We start from the raw sequence: 23621 nt of genomic DNA on the forward strand, positions 1-23621 counted from the left end.
GAGCCGACATTTAACGAAGACCTAGGGTAGACAGTTGAGAGTTAGTGACATCTGAATAGGCTTCAGTAGAGAGTGGGCCATGGATTGTGTCCAGAGGCATCCTAAGAGATAAGAACCATCTGTAACAACGGGAGGGAAAAAAGACCAGCATGCGGTTCTAGAAACAAAGAGTGCGCTGTGGAGAAAGAGCAATCATTGTGTCAGAGAATATGAAGCCTGGGAAATGGGTGGTGCACTCTTCCATGCTTGGGAGGAATGGCAACAGGACCAGTGAGAGATGAAAGCCAAAATGGAGATGGTTCAAGAAAGGATAAAAGCGGAGGACTATATAAAGCTCCTTTGAGGGAGAAGAGACAAATGGGCTGGTAGCTTCAAGCTGAAGTAAGATCTAATGAGAGCTCTGTAAGATGTGAGAAATGACACTGAGGTCACAATCAGGCTTTGTTCTTTCTTCAGGAGGGGATGCTTAGCTGCTCTTGAAGCGGAGAATACTCACAGGGCCTCCTTCTGAAGAGGACCGTGTGGAAAGAGGAGAAGAAAGAGAAGTTTTATGATGTGGGTGCCCAACGGACATTGCCTTTGTCATGGTAAATGTCAACAGAGATAAGTCACATCAGAAGTACGGACCCTTGTTAAGCTGTGGTGAAAATAGTCCTTCACCTCTGTGATTTTTATCCCCTCAGACTCATAACCTCACTGTAATAATGAGAAAGTTATCGGATACATCTCAATCAAGGAGCACTGTGCTGGCTGGTTTTGCGTGTCAACTTGACACAAGCTGGAGTTATCACAGAGAAAGGAGCCTTCCTCCCTTAAGGAAATGTCTCCATGAGATTCAGCTGTAAGGCATTTTCTCAATTAGTGATCAAGGGTGGGAGGGCCCACTGTAGGTGGTGCCATCCCTGGGCTGGTAGTCCTGGGTTCTATAAAAAAGTAAGCTGAGCAAGCCAGGGGAAGCAATCCAGTAAGTAGCATCTCTCCATGGCCTCTGCATCAACTCCTGCCTCCAAGTTCCTACCCTGTGTGAGTTCCTGTACTGACTTCCCGGTGATGAACAGCAATGTGGAAGTGTAAGCTGAATAAACCTTTTCCTCTACAACTTGCTTCTTGGTCACGATGCTTTTTGCAGGAATAGAAACCCTGACTAAGACAAGCACTAAGCACACCTCAAAACTGTCAAGGTCATAGAAAACAAGCCTGAGATGAGGCAGTCCAAAGGAGATGGAGAACATATGGAAATGTGACATGGTAACTCAGTGTGGTGATTGGGGTGGAATCCAAGAGACAGGAGTCTGGGGAAAATGGAAGAAGTGTGAACAGAATATGGACTTCAATCCAATGACTACGTGTCAGGATGGTAACACATGCACCACGCTCGTGTGTGAAATGTCGATGATAGGAGATTCTAGATCCAGATTTCATGGTAAAACTTCTAGGCAGAGGATATGTGAGGACTCTTTATCATCTTTTGTACTCTAACCACAAGCAGAAAGCTGTCTTAGAAGGTGAAACCGTTCAGGTTTTGAAACTAAAAGAAAAAGATGAGTTCAGAAGTGTGACCGTCTCACCAGCGTCTTCCTCTGCTGTTCGCTAAGTTACCTCGAGGCAAGTCACTTATCGACTCCCCAGCAAATCCATTTCACCTGTCAATAAAATGGGAATGGGGTCTGGATTTTTACAGTAGGTATATGAGACAGGCAACAGCAAGTACTTTTAAGTGGTAGCTGTTAGTATCACTGTTCTCACTGAAGACCTTTATTAGATATTCAAATGCACGGTTTATTCAAATGTGATTGATTTTGAAATGACTAGTTTGCATAATTTATTTACTTTAAAAAAGTTTTCGGTTTTGGTTTTGGTTCTTTTTTTTTTGTTGTTGTTGTTTTGGTTTTTCGAGACAGAGTTTCTCTGTGTAGCCCTAGCTGTCCTGGAACTCACTCTGTAGACCAGGCTGGCCTTGAACTCAGAAATCTGCCTGCCTCTGCCTCCCGAGTGCTGGGATTAAAGGTGTGCGCCACCACTGCCCGGCAAAAAGTTTTTTTTTGTTTTAAATGCAGCTTATTCATGACAACAACCAGGAGTACAACTTGTGGGAGCTGCAGTTCACAGTGCAGGTCTTTCTGGTAAGGAAGTCATATATTAAGTTAAAACAAACTGGTAAACAAACATATCCAAAATATTTCCAGCAGAAATTTGATAGTTTTGTATAAAGAAAGCAGAGGTATGACTTAATGATAATGTTTCAATAAAAGTATAATACATTTTAAATAAAATTTGTAACACAAAATAGTAACCTCTTAAAGGGAAATAACTGTACCTGACATGCCATAGTAAAGGAGATTATTTAAATATGAGAAATGGGGTCTTATAATATTAATTATGTGTACATGTATGTACACTCGAGCACAGGTACTCAGGGAGAACAGAGACAGGGGGCTTCAGATCGTTACAGGTGGTTGTGAGCCGCCTGGCATGGGTACTAGGAACAGAACCCAGGTCCTCTGGAAGAGCAGTACATACTCTCAGCCACTGAGACATCTCTCCTGCTACTTATTCCATTTTAAAATAGAAAGAAAATTGGATACAGTCTTGCACAGAATCTATAACACAATAACAACACGAGTTTTCCTGGAATATCTTAAGTGTGGAGAGATTTGCCTGTGTGAATGGTCTCCATTTATTTTAACTCACAGTCTATGGTGATGTAGTAAATGAATGGCCACCAGAGGCTCTGTGTGTCCGTTATGAAGTCACTATGACTGCGAAGCAAGCAGTCATCACCATCAACCAGATATTACCTCGAAATTCTACTAAGCTTGCTAACAATACTTCACGAAAGTGCTTTGAGGAATCTGGCCTATGCCATGCGTTAGGCTTTCCGCCCACACTTATGAATCAGCTGCTCCGAGAGAGAGACATAAGCATTTGTATGTTCAAAGTCTTGCGTGGGTGATTCTAGCATGTGAACAAGCAGGCTGCTTGATCCCACACACACACTTACTAAACCCATCACAGAAGCAGCTATGCGACCGGCCTGTGTCTGAACTGTCTTAGCTAATGTAATCCAGTCATGCCGTCACCGTCCTCAGAAATCATGATCAGCCTAGGACAGTGTCCCCATCACTATTATAATTATTTTCCATTTGAAATCGGAGGCCCTCTATATCTTCAGATTCTCACTTGCTTTGTGCATAGGACAGCCCACCCGTGTGTGCGCGCGTGCGCATGCGCTTTCTTGCGATGCACCTTTACAGGCACATAGACTAGGGAATCAAACTCAGAGCCTTCCATATAAGGATTTGCTCAGCTACTCTCAGATCTCAGAACAGCTTCATGGATCAGTCCTCCGTCTTTCTTCCCTGTTGTCTCAGAGACCTAACTTGCCCTTCCAGCACGTCCTTTTAGTCCTCGTCGGAACAAGGCATGTGAGGTGCCCAGACCGTCACTCCCTTGCACAGACAGTTACAGCTACCTCAGGAGTAAACATCGTAAAGCCTGCCCCAGGAGAATCAATCTGCAAAGGCATAATATACATACTCCATAGAGATAGAATTTTGGTCCGAAGCATGTATCAATTCAAACCTAAGAAACCAACCTGCTATCTCCAGTAAGCATCCCAAAATTACCTGTGACACTGAGTCCAGGGAGCCTGTGGCCATATGCTCTATACTGCCAAAACTTGATTGGGAACCTATACCTGCCTAGATGTTTTATTCCAACTGGAGAAAGCCACTGTATGCCTAAACAATCACACGAGATGCCTTCCTTTTAGTTACGCTGCTTGCTACCTTTCTGGTGCATCAGGCATAACCTAAAGCCTCCAATTTTATCTCCCAATTTAAAATTGCGGCTAAATGCACCTAGCTGCCCAGACCACCTTCATCTTCCTGGCATGTATTTGTGTAAATTATCTCCATTTATTTCCACAAGGGCAAAATAGAGCAGTGTGTGTGTAAACAGCACATTGAATTGGTTGGTTTTTTTTTTTCCAGGTCAGAAATGCTACAGTTTTAGGGGGCTGTGAGATACACCAGAAAAGCAAATAGCAGTTGGGGGAGGTGTGCAGCGTGGCTTGTGGTTAAGAGCATGAGCCTTGGATACAGACTTCCTTAGTTCAAGTCCCGGCTCCGCCACTTCCGACTGTATGAACTGCAAAGTTACTTAAACAGTTTGTAACTCAGTTGCCATTATCTGTAGAATCGCTTGCAATGATTTCAATATCTGACTCACAAGTGAGTGGAGGGAGTTATGAAGCATAACTATGTATAATTTAGTGTTATAGAGAAAGACAAGAGGAGAGAGATAAGAGGCCAGTTATCTGAGCTGGTCTTCCTGAAAAGCAGCAGGGACCATGGCCTGAGTGCTGATGGCTCCCTTTAAAGATGACACATGCGCTTTCATATTCATGACCCTCACCGACTAGCTTCATCCATCTACGACACAATCTGCCCCATCTGCACTTGAGCATTGCACCAAAAATATTGTTTTTTAAAATGCAATAATCTTAGTAAGTCTATAGATACAAATACTTGCTATGCCATGATCTAGCTTAGCTAGGGCACAATCTGATAGGGGAAGGATCTTCTCTCTCTAATGTAGGCTGGAAATAGCTTTGTCTTCCTGAAGTCAGAGTCAAGTATCCTTTTCTGAGATGTTCACTGAATAAATTGTTTAGGTACCAGGGATGGAACCAAGGACTTTCCTCATTTGAAGAAAGCAGTTTACCACTGAACAATCCACTTAGCCTATTCCCCAAACCATTTCTACATAACTGTTACAGTTTCAGAAAAATGTGAACATATTGTTTATCAGCCACAAAGAAATATTCTGTTCATACAGCTTGCTATTCATGGTAGGAAAAAAAATCACTATTTCAGATAAAGCTGTTTAAAGATACTCATGTTTATGTTCAATTAACATTAACTGTGACAGCCTGAGTTATCATCTAACCCCAAAGAGAACATATGTTTTTAGCAAAGCATTGACTTTCGTCTGAGCTTTTTTTGTTGATATATCACAACTTTACAATATGTAGTTGCTAAATCTGCATAAGATGGATTTCTGAAGATAACTTTCTAGATTAATTTAAAAAAAGAGTCTGTCTTTACAATTTCATTGTGGTAGATTTGGCAAATAAGCAAGATATATTTAATTAAGAAAAGTGGGAATCACATCCATGGCCAACAGTAGTATTTCCCTTGTAGATTATTTGGAAACTTATTGGAAACACCGAAGTGGGTCATGCATGCCTGACAGTCTGAGTTCTGTCCCAGGATCCCGTGGTGGAAGGAGAGAACTGATTTCTCAAAGTTGTCCTCTAGGTGCTACAGGAGTGAGTGTGGTGTACACACACACACACACCAAAGAATGGATATCTTAAAGTTCAGAAAGAAAAGAAAGAAAGAAAGAAAGAAAGAAAGAAAGAAAGAAAGAAAGAAAGGAAGGAAGGAAGGAAGGAAGGAAGGAAGGAAGGAAGGAAGGAAGGAAGGAAGAGGAAAGAAAGAAAGAAAGAAAGAAAGAAAGAAAGAAAGAAAGAAAGAAAGAAAGAAAGAAAGAAAGTAAGTTTGCTTTTTGAGACGGATGTCCCAAGTTGCGCAAGCCAAGTTGGAACTCTCTACATGAAGAGGCCTTGAACTTCTGACCCTCCTACTTCTACCTCTCAGTGGCTGGCACCACCAGGGTCTGTTTTATTCCAAGCTAGGGAATCGAGCACGCAGCTTCATATGTCCATAGGTAAGCAAGCACTCTAACAACTGAGCGGCTTCTCAAAAAAAAAAAAAGGTTTTAATATTAAAAAATCTGGTGTGGAGGTTGTAGAGCCAGTAGGCATCCCTCATATACGATAATATTTGCATATTTATGCACACACTGCAAACCGAGTGCAGCGAGAATCTCTTACCTGCATGGACTGCTTTCTTGACATGTGACTTTCCCAATTCCCTAACTTGATATGACAGTACCCAAGTGTCAGAGAGGGAAGGGGAGTGAGTGGCAGGTCCCTGGTTTAGTAGAGTCCCTCGCGGGGGGAGGACAGGCAGGACTGAGTCGCACTCACCCAGGCCCCGCCAGCCCAGCGGGCCATCGCAGCTATCCAGGATCCCACACAGCTCGCCCAGCAGCGTGGGCGGCAAGTCGAAGAGCAGCGAGTGTGGCGACAGCGCGCCACGGGCCCCGCACCGGCCCGCCATCGCCTAGCCCCGGACCCCACGCGGAGAACGTCCCACCCCAGGGACGTCGCCGCTGCCGTCTTCTTTCACAAGCACGGAAATCTGGCTCCACGACGGCTGCCCGGAGCTTGCAACACGCCGTCGCAGGGCGGGTCCCCTGTGACGCAGGGAGCCGCTCCCCAGGGATGCCCCTGCGAGACCTGGGCTGCCCCTGTCCCCAGCCGCTGCCCTGCCCCGTCACCCTGCGCTCCGCCCCCCGCTGTCCTCTTGTTACGAACCGTTCTGTCAGTCCTGGTCTTGGGACAGGACCCAGGAGACCAGCCATGAAAATGAGGGCGGGGGACAGCGGCTGGATTCCGGGAAAGCCGCCACCCTTCTGCTGCTCCGGGACGGGCGGCCTCTTGGCCGCGATGAATCCTAGAGGTTTTCGTTACATCTTGTAAAGTTTCTCTTTGTCCCGTCCGGAAAGAAATACGTACTTATCGAGGAACATGTCTTTGCTGAATAAATTTAAACGGAAGAAAACGTGTACACAAAAAGAAAATCACAACAAACAGGCCAAACCAGGGGGAAATATAAACCCTGCTCGTCCTTGCTCCAGAAGGCAACCCCTGCCTTAGTGCCACTTGGTTTTACTACAGTCTCCTTTTCCTTCCTCACAGTGCTTCAAGGAGCTTGCAACATGAAGTTTAGGAAACACTGGCTGATGTATTGAAATATTCTGCCGTTTTTGTTGTAATGACCCACCGCAAGAACGGTACGGATGCTACTGACAAAAGAGGTAGGAAAATGAAGTCGGAGATTGTATAATAACCATCCACTGAATAACAAGTTGCTGTCTCAAAGCCCTCAGATCTTCCTCTTTGGAAGAGCGCCCCCTGGCGATCAGCAGCAATAGTGCCTAGGCATTCAGAACCTACTGTGTGAATTCCCGTAAAAATTGTAAAAGCTGGCAAACATAGAACTGTTGGAGCCAACTTTCTGAAGTCTCTTCATTCTAACCACTACGGTTTTATCAGACTACACACCTAAACGGGTCTCTATGCCACCGTGCTAAGCATCAGAGGGAAGAGATTGATACAGGGTACTTTATGACTTTCTAGAGCAGAGGAAGCAATCTGAGACTTGTGCCAGCACAGGAAATCGCTATGTGTGATTGTGTTAGCTTTCTGACAAAATGCTCAACAGAGCAGCTCCAAAGGAAGGAGAGGTGGTTTGGTTCACAACCTCGGAGCTTCATTCCATGGTTGCTTGACCTCAATGTCTTTTGAGGTCTGTGAGAAGCCAAAGTATCATAGTAGGAATATGTGGTTCATGGCAGACGGAAGGCGGAGGGAAGAGGTAGGGGGGAAGGTGGGGGGTGGAGGACGGGGGAGGAATAGAGTACCAAAATTCCCTTCGAGGGATCTGATTTCTTTCCATTAGGCCCCATCTGGTTAAGGTTCAATCACCTACCAGCACTGTAGACTGACAACCAAGCTTTTAGTATATGGGCGGTCAGAGGATGTTTAAAATCCTCACCATAATAATAACACTCAACATGTCTGCATCACCAGATCTGCTAACGTAGCATGAGGCAAGGAGAAAGATTGGGGACAAGATATACCCTTCAAAGCCGCGCCTCTAATGACATCATCCATCCATGAAGTCAGTGTCACTGTGACTGCTTACCTCTCCACGCGACCACCAGCTGGGAACCACATTGTTCAAGCATGGACTTTCGGCGTTTCCTATCCAACCCATAATAAACAGGTTTCTCGTCTCTAGAGGTGAACTATCTAGACCCCTAGATGAGCCTCATCTTTTCGTAGCACTCTGAATCCTCACCCTTTCCCTCTGACTGAAGGCAATGTGGGCAGCCGTTGTCATTTGCCTCTGAGATTTTAACTTTGTTTCACTCTGCTGGCTCACCTCCATCAAAATATAAACAGGATACTGATTCTTCGGCCTTCAAAACAAAATGTCTTTGGTTCTGCATTTTTCTTCCTCATAGAGTCTCGCCTTCACGTTCTTTTACCCTACTCTCAGTAGAGACGCTTCACCCTATGCAAACGATTCTCCTCAGTACCACCCATGTCCGTACAGCATTGATACTACCAGACAGCCTCTGTTGGTGTCAATTTAAAGAGGAAACCTGAAGAAGGGTGTCGTAATGAGCTTGGAGAACTTCATTCTACCAAGGGAGCGGGCTTTAAGAAGAATGGCGTGGCTGCCTCAGCTTGTTGCTTGCCTCCTCTCTTGCGTTATGATCTCTTCCATACAAGCTAGTTGATGCTCTCACTGGGATGCTGTCAGCCACGTTATGACTCAGCTAGTAAGCTCATTCCGAGGCTGGCCAGTTGTGGCTACCTGATCTTCGGTCTTTAGATTTCAAAGCTGTGCGCTAGATAAACCTCTGTAGTTTTCTAAAACAGCCCAGTTTTAAACACAAAGGAATCTAGGACATCAGCTGTATGCTTGGGTGCACGTAGGACTCCCTCTGTCTCAGTTTTCCTTTCTGTTTCTGGATGAAAACACCCTAAAGGAAGCAATTCGGGAGAGAAAGGGTTTATTTAAGCCCACAATTCAGGGCCACAGTCCTTCATTTTGGAAATGTAAAGGCGGCAGGGATTTGAAGCAGCCAATTCCTTTACAGTCCGGTCATGAGTAGAGAGAGACCAGGGCTGCATAATGGCTCAGCAGTTAAGTGTACTGGTTGGCCGGGCCCGTGGTGGTGCACGCCTTTAATCCCAGCACTTGGGAGGCAGAGGGAGGCAGATTTCTGAGTTCGAGGCCAACCTGGTCTACAGAGTAAGTTCCAGGACAGCCAGGGCTAACCCTGTCTCAAAAAACCAAATACACTTCCAAGAGATTGGGAGACCTCTTTTGGCTTCTACAGGCACCAGGCATGCACCTGGCACACACGCGCATACACACACACACACACACACACACATATGCAAAACACCTATACACATAAAATTCGTTTTTAGAAGAAATAGTGGAGAGCAGTGAATTAGTGCATGTATGTCAGTGCTCACCTGGCTTCCTGTTCTATGGTTCAGGATTCTGGTTCCAGGTGATAGTATCGACCTGATCGTTAACTATCACACTCTTCAGATCTTCTGATTCATTAGAATGAGTCACAAGGCCCAGGAGAGGTCTATGAGGTCATCCCTCACATACCCTCCCACCCCACCCCAGGGATTAGTTCCAGGATTCAGTTTTGGAACATGAGATTGGACGAAATATCAGGAGGGCGTGGTTGATACTTCCAATGTGTTAGTCATGTTCTTAGTCACTGAGACACGAGTGCCATGCATGTTTCTTCAAATTGCCCAAGGACTCAGCACATATCACCTTTGGAAGCAGATTTCACTGTGGTATAAGACAAAAGGTAATCCAGTCATTCCAAAAATTCCAGCAAAGAGGGGAAATACATTGTTTATTATGCCACACAGTCAGAATCACAGGAGGACTCCTCGGCCTAAGTATCAGTGCTACCTGCTTTTTATAGACGAGAACTGAAGCCTACTGATGCAAAAAACAAACAAACAAACAAACAAACAAAAAACCCTATGGTGCTTTTTCAGCTCAGTTTTCTCAGAGTTCTTATCTCCAAATGGATCCATATTAATGTTATCGCTTAGAACTCTCCTTCTGAGAATGGGCCACTGGAGTCTATTTTACGACTATTTTATGGTTGTCTTCATTCTTCTCTCTTTCACACCCTTCTTTACCTCCCTCTCTCCCTCTGACGATCTCTCCAGTTCCTCAAAAGTTACCAAATACCCAGTGACAGTCAGTGAAGAGGGAAGTTACCCTTAACTTGTGTGTGCTTTACTTGGTATTACACTCACTACTCTAGCAACTCCAGTGTGTGGGTATTCTAATGTTTATTAAACATTGGAGGAAATTCACACCTAGAGAATTTGCTTTGGATTGTAAATGCTAGGGTTTTTTTTTTTTTCAATATTCTGCCAGTCTTACAAACTGTCACTATTGTGCCCATTCAAGCCCAACTGACAACAAAATTCCTTAAGTTAAAAAAAAATGATGTAAGCTAGGCATGATGACACATGCCTTTAAACCAGCACTTAGAAAAGCAGAGGTAGGCAGATAGCTATGAGTTTGAAGCCAGTATGTTTTGCATAGTGAGTTCCAGGTCGTCCAGAGACATGAACACAGTAAAATACTGTGGTAGGTAGAGAAGGAGGTAGAGGAGAAGGAGGAGAAGGAGGAGGAGGAGGAGGAGAAGGAGGAGGAGGAGGAGGAGGAGGAGGAGGAGGAGGAGGAGGAGAAGGAGGAGGAAGACATGGAGGAGGAGGAGGAAAGAAAAATGAAGAGAAAGAAAACAAAAAAATATTGTAAAGTCTTTACTGGTTTTAGTATTGTATGCAGATGTCAAAGTAATATGTGGTTTTTAGTCGTGTTAATTCTTCTAGAATTAATATATCTTTCCACTGAGAACTCGCTCTTAACGTTAGAGATTAATGAAAGGCTTTTTAATATAGTACATTCTCAACTTTGGCTAAAGCCCAAAGAAAAGCTGGCTTGAATAGAAGATTTTGCTAACTTCAGTACACCTTACATCTATGCACTCCACACATGCACGGTAGCACCCCACAAATGCTGTCGTCTTGAAATCTGTCTCAGGCCCTGGCCCGAGGTTATACCTTGAACAGTTTAAACATGGACAGGAGACCACAAGCCTGGCCACTAAGGCAGATGGGAGATGTACATGGCCAAGATTTGACGTATTGTCAGAATTATTTTAAGTATACCAGTGTTGTTCTTTTTCAAATATCGTTACGTAGAGTCATCGTGCTCACCTGGGGAAATTATGCTTTTCTCAAGAAAAGAGCTAGGGGCATTATGGCAGGCTACATATCAAGTTAGCTAAGACCCTGTCCATCCTCCCCTTTCTTTCTATGCCTTCCCGTCCTGTGTAAATCCTTTGCTAATACCAGAAAGAAACAGGAGCAGAACAAAAGGATGTCATAAGATTTGTTGACAGTTCCCAGTTTTTAGAACATTGTATCTTTCTACATTCAGAGTAAGTTCTATATAGCAAAGAGAGTTTGGCTTCTTCCTCCCTTCCTGTCCTCGTGATTAGCAACAGACGAGATATGAGCTTAACTCCAGAGTGATAGGTAGAATGGAATTCTCTCCACATCATACATCCTGAGTGCTGAAATGCAAGCTTTGGCAGAGACGGAAGCCATTGTTGTATGTATCCTTCCGTTGTCTTTTCGGGGTTCACTTCTCAACAGGAGCTCGAGGCAGGCAACACTAGTATGAATCCTAGAATGGCAACAACTGAGCATTAAACCAAGCACAGGGTCCCTCTGAGTGTGTGATCTCTGTGGTGACCTAGGCAGTGCTTTGCAGTTCACGCTGGTCATAGCTACGTTACATCTGGGTCTTCTCAGCATGTAACATTGTCAGTCCCTTAGTTGTAACCACTCGATGAAGGCTTAGAGATGTTCCTTTTTGTATTTAGCTAATTTTTTTTTTTCTGATCGTCAGTGAGAGTAATGTTTGCCTGTGTTTATTACCTTTTTGGCTTCATTCTAAGCACACAGTGTTACCTGATCCAGTCCCTTGGCCAGTTTCCTATTGGCAGCTTGCTTCAGAGGGCGGGTCTGGATTTGTGGTCATTCTTTTTATGGTATGGAATGGGAGCTTTATGTACATGTGTATATTAAAAGTATTTCCCATTCTGTAGTTTGCTCTTCACTCCTTCATAATGAAGTTTTCTTACTAGGTGTTCTCCCATTTTTATATAGTGTGTCAATCTTCTTAGATTAAATAATATTTTATCAGTTTTTGGAAATCTTCGCATTTCTTCAAATTATGAAGAGATTATTTTACATAACTTTAAGTTTTAATATTTTGTCTTTCACATAGGGGGCACAATCTAGCTAGAATTATTTTTTTTCTTTGAATGAGATATTGGTGACGTCTTTAGATAATAAAAAGGTAGGTTCCCAGTTCACCTCCAGCTTGCCCTCTATAATAAATACTATTCTTGCAGCTTTATTGAAGTAAGTAACAACACATTTTAAAAATAATGAAAGCTAAGCATTTTTCATTCTTGTTATTGTGGAACATATCTGAAAAAAGGTTCCTGAAAATATTACATTTTTAGTTTTAGAATAGACAGATGGTTCTTCAATCATTTTGAATCACACTTGCCTAGTCTTTTGGGCGGACTTTGGTTAATATTGGAGAGTATTGGAGAGTCAAAGGAAACTCATAGAAATAATCACAAGTGGGTCAGTTTGTATACCTTTAATCCCAGCACTCATGAGACAGAAGCAGGTGGATCTCTGTGAATTCAAGACCAGCCTGGTCTACATAGTGAGTCCCAAGCCAGCTAGATACGTATTGAGACCCTTTAAAAAATAAAGATTAAATAAAATTACTGGTGTCCTGGAATATTTCTTTGGTGAGTATACACCTCATGTTTGTAGTGTTACAGCAGTAGTGTCATGATAGCTGCATTTCATTATTGTCACCTTCTCTGTCGTTCTTCCTTCGGCTTTGGTCATGAATTCTGTATTTGGCATTCAGTGGTCTGGCCTTTGTTTATCTGTTTATCCAGCCTCATTCTTTGGCACCTGTCCCGTACACCACCACCACGAGAACTTTGGCCTCTCAATTCACAAATGTTGAGTCCTTGAAAACGTATATCATATGCCAGGGGTGGATTACTACTGGTCTTTCAAGATGAAGCATGATTTAACAAAAACAAAAGGGTGTGTGTGTCTGTTTTAAAAGAAATGGTCAATAAATGTAGGCCTAAATATCACTTAAAAATAATTGTATTCAAAAGTGCATTCCTGGACCGAGTATTGAAGAAACAAATAAATGACAGGTTGTTGAACCGATAACAAGAAATCTATCACGTTTAGCACTTGTTCTGGGAGATGTTCTCTAGAGGCCGAGAGGAACTTTTTGAGGACAATCTTAGAAAAATTTCCCCTTGCGATGACGTGAGAGAGAGAGCAATCTGTCTCCTACTAGAAAGCCTCCACCTCCTCTCCTAGTGGAGATTTTTCCATGGGAACGATCGACTGGTTCGGCGCTCGCTCCAGCGAGGCAGTTCGGCTAGTTCTGTCTGGCGGCCATTCCGGAAGTGGGGGAAAGCGGTTGTGGTCAGCGTCGGCTGCGTCCTCGGCGGGGCAGGTGCGGGTTGTTGCTGGCGACATGGCCGACACGGACCCGCTCTATCCCCGCTCCTCCATCGAGGATGACTTCAACTACGGCAGCTGCGTGGCGTCGGCCAGCGTGCACATCCGCATGGGTATGTGGCGGGTGGCCGGGGGGAGGGAGGACCAGGGAAGAAATAAGTTTATCAAGTGACCGGAGCGCGGCATAGCTGCCTTCTGGAGGTGTGAGCCGGATCGCCTGTGCCAGCCGTTCTCAACCTGTGGGTCGCCTAAGGCCACCTGCACATCAGATATTTACACTATGATTCGTGACAGTAGCAAACTCACAGTTATGGAGTAGCGACGGAACTAATTGTGTGGTTGGTTGTCGGCACATCATGAGGATCCGTATCGAGGGGTCGCAGCATTGGGAAGGTTGGAAATCACGGGCCTGTGACCTTCTTTACTTGTTCCCTGTGCTGAGAGCTTCTGGCAACCGCGACCTTACCGTCTCAGTCATTACAGTCTCTCCGTGGGGGTACAGAACTCGCATACCTGTGTGTAATGACACATAAAGTCATCGCACTGGGAAGTTATTATTTTGCGCTTAAGCTCTTCCTTGTCGCCTAACGAAGCGCAGTTCGCTGTCCACCACAGATCACTTTACAGAAACTGACCCGATGCAGCCTACCTGGGCAGCTGAAACCGGTTCTGGACAGAAAGAAATTTTCAAGGTGGTTCTGACGCATCAAGAATCTTGGTGCTTACCTAGCCCGGTATTCCCGTAATGAATTTTGAAATTATTTTGACACGTGTGCTCAGCTTTTAAAATGTATTCATTACGACAAAGTACTCACAGTAGAAAGTTTGCCACCCTCGCTACTTTGACGTACAGCACAGCACTGTTGTATCTCCGTCTAGAACTTTATCATCTTTCAAAGCCAAAGTGAAACTGTAGCATTAAGTAACTCACCATTGCTGTTGGCAACCACCATTCCTTCAGTCTTTATGAAACTATTAAAAATGCCCCAGTTAAAAAAATAAATCCTACACTTTAGCCTTTGTGACTGGCGTGTTTCTATTAATGTCTTCAAAAGAATGACATCCATGTCATAGCATATGTGTGTCTGGTCATTCTTTCTTTCTTTCAGCCTACTCCAGAATGCCATGTAGTTGAGATCATATATGTTAGGTGTTTTATTCCCCTTCAGATTTACATTTTTCACTTGGTACTGCCGTGTATATTTAAGATTTCCCACCCCCTATCCTCCATGGCCCAATAGCTCATTTGCCCTTGCTATAAGAATCCTCCTCTTTCTGTTTGTTCCTGCATACTTTCTTTCTTCAGCTCAAGGTCGTCCTCTTGGCTGCATGTACCTTTGGGCAGTTATGGATACAACTGTTTTGTGTGCAGGGATTTTTGTGTGTACAGTTTCAACTTATTTGGATAAATACCAAGGTACATGATAGTTGGGTCTTACACAAGAATGTATTTTGTGCTGTAAGAAGCCACTAGACTTTGGGCCTGCATTTGTAGCAACACAGAATGAGTTCTTCTTCATCTTTGCCAGAATTTGGTGATGTCATTCTTTTGGATTTGGGCCATTTTAATAGATTTTCTTCCTTTCTTTCTCTTTTTCTTTCTCTCTCTTTCTTTCTTTCTTTCTTTCTTTCTTTCTTTCTTTCTTCTTTTCTTTTTTGGCTTACCAAGTATACCTTTTGCAAAGATTATCTCCCAATCTGTCTTTTCATTCCCTCAATAGTGCCCGTTTAAAAAAATTGTTTAGTGATTGAACATTTAGCACATGCATATGATGTGCTTTGATCAGATCTACCTCCAATTCCAGCCCCTTCAGTTGCTCCTTATCCCTGCACTGTTTTTCCCTCTCAAGTTCATGTGCTCCGTTTTAAAAACAAACAAACAGAACATTGAGTCCCACTTGTGCTGCTGTAGGAGCTTGGCAGTAGGACATACAGTGTGGGTAATCACATAGTGTTGTAGAAGGATAGTGGCTTTTCCTGTCTTAGTCACTGTGCTATTGCTGTGAAGAGACACCATGACCATGGCAACTCTTATAAGAGAAAACATTTAATTGGGAACATGCTTACAGTTTGGGAGGCTTGGTCCACTATCATCATGGCGTAGAGCATGGCAGTGTGCAGGCAGGAGCTAGAGCAGTTCCTAAGAGTTATACCCTGATCAGTGGGCAAAGAATGAGACAGACTCTGGGCTTGTCTTGGGCTTTTGAAACCTCCAAGTCCACCCCTAGTGACACACTTCCTCCAACAAGGCCACACCTCCTAATCCTTCTAATCCTTTCAAATAGTACGATTCCCTGGTTACTAAGTATTTAAAAATATGAGCCGTTCTTATTCAAGCCACCACACTACCCCCCAGGAGTCATCAATTGTTCATAGCTTCTCTGGTAATGCATTTGAATCATGGCTTTTGGATTGCAGTATTTCATTTTCTTAGCCAATATTTTAAATTTATTCTTTGACAGTTCCGTACATGTATAAGATGTATCCTGTCCAGCTGCACTCCCTCCAACAGCCCTTTCTCACCTCCCTGTCCTTTCGTATGTTTGTGTTTTAATACATTGAATCCACTCAGTGCTACCTACATTTGCTATCTACCTAGGCCAGGGCAACTTACTAGCAGCTGTGCAGGAAGAAAACCGACTTCTGCTTTCCACCAGTAGCCATTTGCCACTCCTTGGCCCTTAGTTTTCAGACCCTTGAGTCACACTTTCTATAACACTCTACTATTTTCTAACATCGCTTTCAGAGGCCACGTTCCCCACAGTGACATTAGATGCTGCGTTGTTTTCAGCCGAGTAGCTCATCAGAAATTTCCTCTCGCCCTATGAGTTCACTTCACATAGTAACGGTAGACTCCAAAGGAATCCCACTTCCTCTTGAAACTTCCCTGGGCTCGTGAGCCCATCCACATTGACTGGCTTGATCTTGTGCATGTCGTGTTCAGGGAACCGTAGGTGCTGCCAGCATAGCACATGAGTCTAGCAGCTGGGCCAAGGCTTGGAGACAGTGTTTCTCAGCACTCATTCCCATCTTCCTAGCTCTTACATTGTTTCCATCTCTTCTTTAATGTTCCTGAGAGGGGTTGGCGGAATGAAATAGATACCCTGTAAGAAGACAAAAAGGCGAGGATGAGGAGAGAGAGAGGGAATATCACTCCCATATTCTCAGCACTTGGAGTGTAGATTAGTCTGTGGCCTTTTCATATATGTTCATTGTTGTTATTAATTAATTTATTTATATAGCATTCTGCCTGCATATACACCTGCACACCAGAAGAGGGCACCAGATCTCTTCATAGAGATGGTTGTGAGCCACCATGTGGTTGCTGGGAATTGAACTCAGGACCTCTGGAGGAGCAACCAGTGCTCTTAACCGCTGAGCCATCTCTCCAGCCCCTTCATATATGTTCTTTACAGTGGTAAATTGATTTCTTTTGGTTCTTAGCTCACAAATCATAGTAGAATTTTGTCACATGGTTTTTCTGTGTCAGTTGACAGCGACATGACGTCATTTCTTCCCATGTCTATCACTCTATAAATGTGGTATATCACCTTTGATTTTCGTGTATTGAACCATCCTAGCATTCCAGGAGTAAATCCCACTTAGTCATGTTTAATGTACTTAATATGCCGTCGACTCTTCTTTGCTGGTGTTTTATGTTCAGGGCTATTGTGTCTGTTCATCAGGCACGGTGTGCTGAAGTTTGATCGCACCTTAACTCTGCTGCTCTTTATCGAAATGCTTGAAATAAGAAGGGAGCTGGCACATGTAGCAAGTACTGGGAGTGGGTAGGACTGAGAGTTTCCTCCTGGCCCCAGAAATGATGACATGAGACAGTGGGTCAGCTCAGGGAAGGACAGGGACAGAAGGTGACAGACATGACACTGCAGGAAACTATCAGAAACTATACATGAACATCAATCAAACTGCAGAGGTGGTCCTAAGATTGTCCGTGAGAGAGGCCCCAGTGAGGCAAGGTCAGGCTTAAGGAATAGTTTCAACTATTAAAGGATATTTAATAAATACATTTGATTCTTTTTTCTCAGCAGCTCTGTACTAGATGCAAAGATAGATAAATAGAAGTTTTGCAGGTCACAATTGCTGTTCTTAAAAAGCATTGACTCGGCCAGCACCTAAAATAATTTTTTTGTGGCAGCTTAGCTAAATTCTAAAGTGCCAAATGCCAAGTTTGGAGGGACTTCTGGGAGGAAGAAGCATTTGAGAAGTGAAGGCACCTAAGGAGGAAGTGGGATTCCGTCCCTCAGAGCTTACCCTTTACATGTGAGGTGAGTTCATGGGGAGAGAGGACATTTCTGATGAGCTGCTCAGTGCTGGGAGGCAACCCATGCAATGTCACTCTGGGAAACCCACACAGAGAGGCTAGAAAAGAGGACAGTGTTGTAGAAAGACTCCTGACTTAAGAGTCTGAAAGTTAAACGCAGTCTGGCTGGTGTACGGGGCTCTGCCACTGAGACCCCTAGTCTTTAAAGTAGACAATCCCTGCAGTAAAACAGGACGCTGTAAGGTCAGACAGTTAGTTACACATTGAAACTTCTCAACTTTGGGTGAGAAGTAGTTTGACATGGGACTCAAAACTAGGTTTCACAGTCCCTAAAAGTACCTACCCCTCTCGTCTCCTCTTTCTCGACCTCCCTACCCTCCTCTTTTTTTTTTTTTTTTACATAGCTTTATTCTTGATTGATGTCTGTGTAGTGCACATGACTGTAACAGTACAGGTCATAACCTCAAGCACTCAGTAAACTTGTCTGTAGGAAGAGCTAAATGTTCAGGAACATTTTAGGTAAGAACCCTGGAAACTGGGCTGATAACTAAGCCACCACTTCTGTGTTTATTAAGTGATTCTCAGCTGTTTCTTTTAAATATAAACAAAGGCCCTCTTCTTCTCTGTGTGCATGCCCCCCCAACCCCATTTTCCTATGACAACTTCCCTGGCCTCAGTCATTGGGGCCAGTGATCTCGCCCACCTGAGACCAGCTTCCCAATAAATGTGCCTTTAATATAAAAATGAAATAAAATAAACAAAGGAGCTATTTATAATATATATATTTTCTGAAAGATACTTTTGGAATGCTGTACTTCTAATCAAGATTCTCTGGTGGAAAACAGCGAACCCTAAAGTTATAATAGAGAAATTATGTGAGAGTCAATTTCTGAGCGTAGTGTTCACCTTAAATATATATGGTCATAGCAGTGAATAGTGATATACCTAGTCCACTGTAACATACACATCAGTGTGTTAAACTCGTCTTTTTATCAGCATGCTGTGTGTTATTTGGAAAAATTAAGATACCGATATTTTGTACACTCATGAATACCACCTCATAGTTCACAGGTCATGTTATCTACAGACCTGTTTCATAATTTTATATGTTCACTCACTGTATCTTATGTTTGAAAATAGCTATCCTTACAGCTTTATCAACCTTGTAAAATGTGGTGTCTCTCATAGTGTATATTACCATAGTGTATATTACCATGATTTATTTAACCATTCTCTCTTGAGGGTTACCTTTCTTCATTCACATAGATATAAAGGTTAAACGCATTTTACATTTGATTGACATTACCACTTGTTGACTGTTCAGCAAACAATACAGGAAGATACCTTTTTTGTACCCTTACCTGCCCTTCTATGAAGATTTCTGAACTGACAGTCTGATAGATCTGGGAGTGGCCAAATAGTGTTTCCAGCTTTGTGAGATATATAGTCTGTGTCCAGCTGTTCAAAAGCAGCTGTAGAGGCTATCTCAAGGAATGAGTGTGGCTGAGTCCCAAGAAAGCCTTACTCACAAAGCCAAATTATGGGCTAGAGGGCCATAGTTCTTATAGTCTTGGGGTAGGTTAAAAGCTTATCCTAAGCCAGATGTGGCCTACACATTTACAATCCCAGCGTTTTGGAAGTTGAGGCGGGAAGATCATGAGTTAGTGGCCAGCATGAAATATAAAGAGACCTTGTGTAAAAAAATGAATGAGGAGAACATGATCTTGGCTTTGATTTGCATTTTAGTTGTGTGAGTGAACATGAACATATTCCTTTACTTAGAGGTGGGCTCTATACTAGACGCCTGGGTATAGCTGTATACAGCTGACATGTCGGTTCCCGCCATCAAGAGTTGTCATTTGAATGGGAAAGCAGGCAATACAACCCTTAAGTAAATATGCTAAAGTAAATAGAGGAACGAAACAGAGATATGGGGCAAAAGAGATGTAAGTATGGCTTAAAACTATAGGTAGGAGCTGGAGAGATGTCTCAGCAGTTAACAACACTGGCTGCTCTTCCAGAGGACCGAAGTTCAGTTCCCAGTGATCACCTAACTGCTTACAGCCTTCTGTAACACCAGACCCAGAGGAGCTAATACTCTTTTCTGGCCTCCTCTGGTGTTGCATGCATGTGGTGCACAGACATATGTGCAGGCAAAACACCCATGCGCATGAACAAGATAACCATGGTGACAGCTCTTTTACCTATGGAATGGCGGAGAACTTTATAATTTTAAGACGTTTCATTGTAAAAAAGCATTTCCATTATATCTAGCTCTACATTATTTGTTTTCATATCCAAAGTGGAACCATTTTGTAAAACTGCTGCCTTCTTTCCCTTGTTTAATGCTTTATGTACAAATAGGTGTTTGATAGTTTCTTTTTATTATGATGAAGATATCTGAACTACCTGGACCACTAATTTAATTTTTTTAAGCTTTATGGCCTTTGGGGAATTAGATACCCTTATAATTTTTAAATTATTTCTCTCCCTCTAGGTTTAGTTACAGGTTTTATTATTTAAAAGTGCTTGCTGCCAAGCCTAGCCATCTGAGTTAAATGCTGGAACTCACATGGTGGAAGCAGGCTCTGACACTGGCGTCCTTTCTCCTCCACACTGGAACCATGGCTCGTGCCCCTCTCGTCCACCAAACCAAACAAAGATAAAAACAAAAACCCTTGTTTTTTCATAGAAATTTGGTCTTGACAGAGGGACAGGTATTTTGGAAAATAGTCATGTAACTATTTCCCTCTCTTCTAGCCTTTCTCAGAAAAGTCTACAGCATCCTCTCTCTGCAAGTCCTCCTAACTACAGTGACCTCTGCCCTGTTCCTGTATTTCCAGGCTTTGCGCACATTTGTCCATGAAAGGTAAGAGAAGGAGACAATTGTAAATCATCTCCAGATATTTCATCTGATGTTTTCTATCCTAAAAGTCTGTCATCTAACCTCTGTGAGCTTGATTCATTTTTGATGTAGGAGAATATTTCAACACACGTTATTTTACCTCATCTTAGTGTATAGTTTTATAGGATTAAACCATCTAGAATTAATTAAGAGTTTGTACGGCCGGCTGCTGAGGTGGCTCTGCCTGGGAAGACTATGCTGGGGTAATGAGCCACAGAACAGGGAGGTAGAAAGAGAAAATCGGCCCCATAACTCCACACATGCGCACTGGCACTCAGACACCCATGCCCCTCCCCCTACTACACACAAAATAAGTAAAACTTCAAAAAAATATATAAAAGAAAAAATATTTTGCTGTATACATCACAGTTATTTCATTTTATTGTGTTTAATTGTACCATCCGTCTTGTTACCATCTTGTCCCCAAAGCCCAAGACTATACTTGCAAAATAAAGTTATGTGAAAAATGTGTGGTCGTGTTAATCTTGTTTCTTTGACAGAATGATTTTACCGAGAAGTTTCTAGAAGAGCTGCACCTGATCTATCATTTAGTAAAGATTTTCCTCTCAGCATAAGTATTTACGTGGCTAAAAATAAGATGGTTTCTTTATTTGAAAAAAAAAAAAGGAAGAGTAACTATTTTCTAAGAAGCAGATTGTCTTTCCTCCTTCTACCAAAGGAGATCTTAAACTATTGGTTGGCCATTCTGGGATATAGTTATTTAAAGTGTAGCCCTGTGGTAAATACCCTAAAAGAGTAGCCATGTGTAAAATTCACTTCTAATTTAATATCTTTTGTTTATTGTATTTTACTTAACAAAATACTATGCTAATTACAAATATTACTGCACTGTGAAGGACATCAGTAAAGGAAAGGTAGATAAAGAAGCCCCCCCCACTCTTATAGCCCCTCCCACTTTTCTACAGTCCGTCCATCCCACTCTCTTATAGCCCCTCCCACCCGCTTACAAACCCTCCCACTCTTACCCTCCCACCCTCTTACAGCCCTTCCCACCCTCTTATCTTAGACCCTCCCACTCTCTTACAGACCCTCCCACTGTCTTACAGACCCTTCCACCCTCTTACAGACCCTCACACTCTTACAGCCCTTCCCACCCTCTTATCTTAGACCCTCCCACTCTCTTACAGACCCTCCTACCCTCTTACAGACCCTCCCAGTCTTTTATAGCCCCTCTGCATTCCATACCCTTCAACTTTTCTAGTTAGAAGATAAGGTTTTTTTTAAACTTTGTATTGATCCAGATTTTTTCTCTAAGAACATAGAGAATACATAGATTTTACAAAGTTGTATACCATCATCCCAGCCATTTTTACTCTTGAAATGGTAATGGTTTTTAATGTTCTGTCTTTCAGCCCCGCCTTGATTGTGGTGTTTGCCCTGGGATCTCTGGGCTTGGTCTTTGCGTTGACTGTGCACAGACACACACATCCTCTGAACCTCTATCTGCTCTTCGCATTTGTGAGTACTTTGATGCTGTCTGCGCATTATTAGCATGTGGGGGTCAGTGGCCGGCCCTGGGTGGCTTCCTCTTTCGTTGTCCACCTTGATTTTGAGACAAGGTCTCAGCAGGTCTGAATGTACCATCTCAGCTAGACTTGCTGAGTGCTAAGCCGCAGGGACCGACAAGTCTCCGCACTCCAGCACTCGGGTTACAAACGTCCCTCACCACACCAGGCTTTTTACCTGGGCTCTGGGATCCGAACTCAGATCCTTCTGCTTGCACAGCAGAAGCTTTACCCACAGGCCCATCGCCCCAACCAGAGCCATCACCCGGCCCTGAAGTTTTAGTTAGACCACATTAGGAAATTACTTACACATGCATACTCTTTTAGCACTCGTAACTGTCGTCTGCTTTAGTGGTTCTTCTGTTATTAGGATTTCATGGCAAACACAGCAACCTGGAGTCAGGTGGCCAGGCCTCTCAACCCTCTGCATATGCGACATTTGTCAAGGCCTTCTTGTATACATAGAAAATGAAAATTGTAAGATATCTCATCTGTGTGACACTTTGTGCCTCTAGCTTTCTGGAAGTTAGAGCAGGAGATTGTATTGTGCCTGTAACTTAGAGAATTCCAGCTCATGATTAATTCTTCTATGTTATTTTCACATCTTCTCTCATTTTTCTTAAGGGGTCAGTTTTTGTTTTTTAACTTGTTATACATTTATAGATGGGAGAACCTAACATTAGGTTCTGTTTACTTGCTGAGACAGTTGTTAAAATTAAAATCACAGTTGACTTCTATAAAAACTTCATTTTAATTCGAGTAAGGTTGGTAAAGCTCTGTGTAGCTTTTCGTTCTCTCGGCTCGTCTCATGACAAGTTTCCTCCAGTACTGTCCCCTGACATTGGAAGTGCAGTATGTATTGTCAGATCAGAGTAAAAAGGCCACTGCTGTGAGTCAGATGCTTCAAAGAAAGGAATTTCTGGCTCTGCAAATGGTTTGTATTAAAGTGGTGCTCGTAACTTTAAAAAGTATTCATTTAAAATGTATTAATTTAAATCTGAATTTGTATAAGCATATGAGCCCCAGCCCAGGCTGTCTCAGAGAGGGAATTTATTTTCAGGGTGTAGGAGCCTCTCACGTCTCCCGGCTCTTAAGAGCTGGAGGAAGGTTCTGGAGGCAATGCTATGGAATGACTGAGTGGTAGGCTGTGTTCTCCGTGCTGCTCCTCTGTTCCACACCTGCCCTCGCCCACCGGATCCCTTCTTACTCTGACCTGACGGTCTCTCATCAGCCCACACAGGTCATTCTTCTGCTGTCGCTCCTTCTGCCCCGCTTTACTCCTTCAGATCCTGAAAGAAAGTATCTGCCTATACAGATCACAGTGTAGATGTTAACAAATATGTAGTGTCCAGTCCTTGGTCAGACCCCAGTTTCTACCTCATCTGTGCAACGGGAGACGAGGGGGAGGCAAACAAACAAAAAATGAAATCTAAGGCCATATGGACCAGCAAGATAACTCAGTCAGTAAAGATGTTGACAAGTCTGATGAGCTAAGTTCAAACCCTAGAACTCACGTAAAAGGAGGAACGACCCGCCTCCACAGAGTTCTTCCCCTGCCCACGCACA

The 23621-nt window shown here is 43.2% G+C and overlaps 2 protein-coding genes across 2 annotated transcripts in view; one reads left to right on the plus strand and one right to left on the minus strand.

Moving 5' to 3' along the window:
- Positions 1-6188, minus strand: part of Irak3 (interleukin 1 receptor associated kinase 3) — a 54585-nt gene extending 48397 nt beyond the window's left edge. Inside the window, exon 1 of the mRNA XM_028759078.1 lies at positions 6056-6188. Coding sequence (XP_028614911.1) covers positions 6056-6188 — 133 coding nt within the window. The remainder of the gene's footprint in view (positions 1-6055) is intronic.
- A 7099-nt stretch (positions 6189-13287) lies between these two features.
- Tmbim4 (transmembrane BAX inhibitor motif containing 4) overlaps positions 13288-23621 on the plus strand; it is a 14514-nt gene continuing 4180 nt past the window's right edge. The window contains exons 1-3 of the mRNA XM_028759058.1: positions 13288-13455; positions 20385-20493; positions 21903-22008. Coding sequence (XP_028614891.1) covers positions 13359-13455; positions 20385-20493; positions 21903-22008 — 312 coding nt within the window. The 5' untranslated portion in view covers positions 13288-13358. The remainder of the gene's footprint in view (positions 13456-20384; positions 20494-21902; positions 22009-23621) is intronic.

This window comes from Grammomys surdaster, unplaced genomic scaffold (genome assembly GCF_004785775.1).
Source record: "Grammomys surdaster isolate TR1022 unplaced genomic scaffold, NIH_TR_1.0 126271, whole genome shotgun sequence".
Taxonomy (NCBI): domain Eukaryota; kingdom Metazoa; phylum Chordata; class Mammalia; order Rodentia; family Muridae; genus Grammomys; species Grammomys surdaster.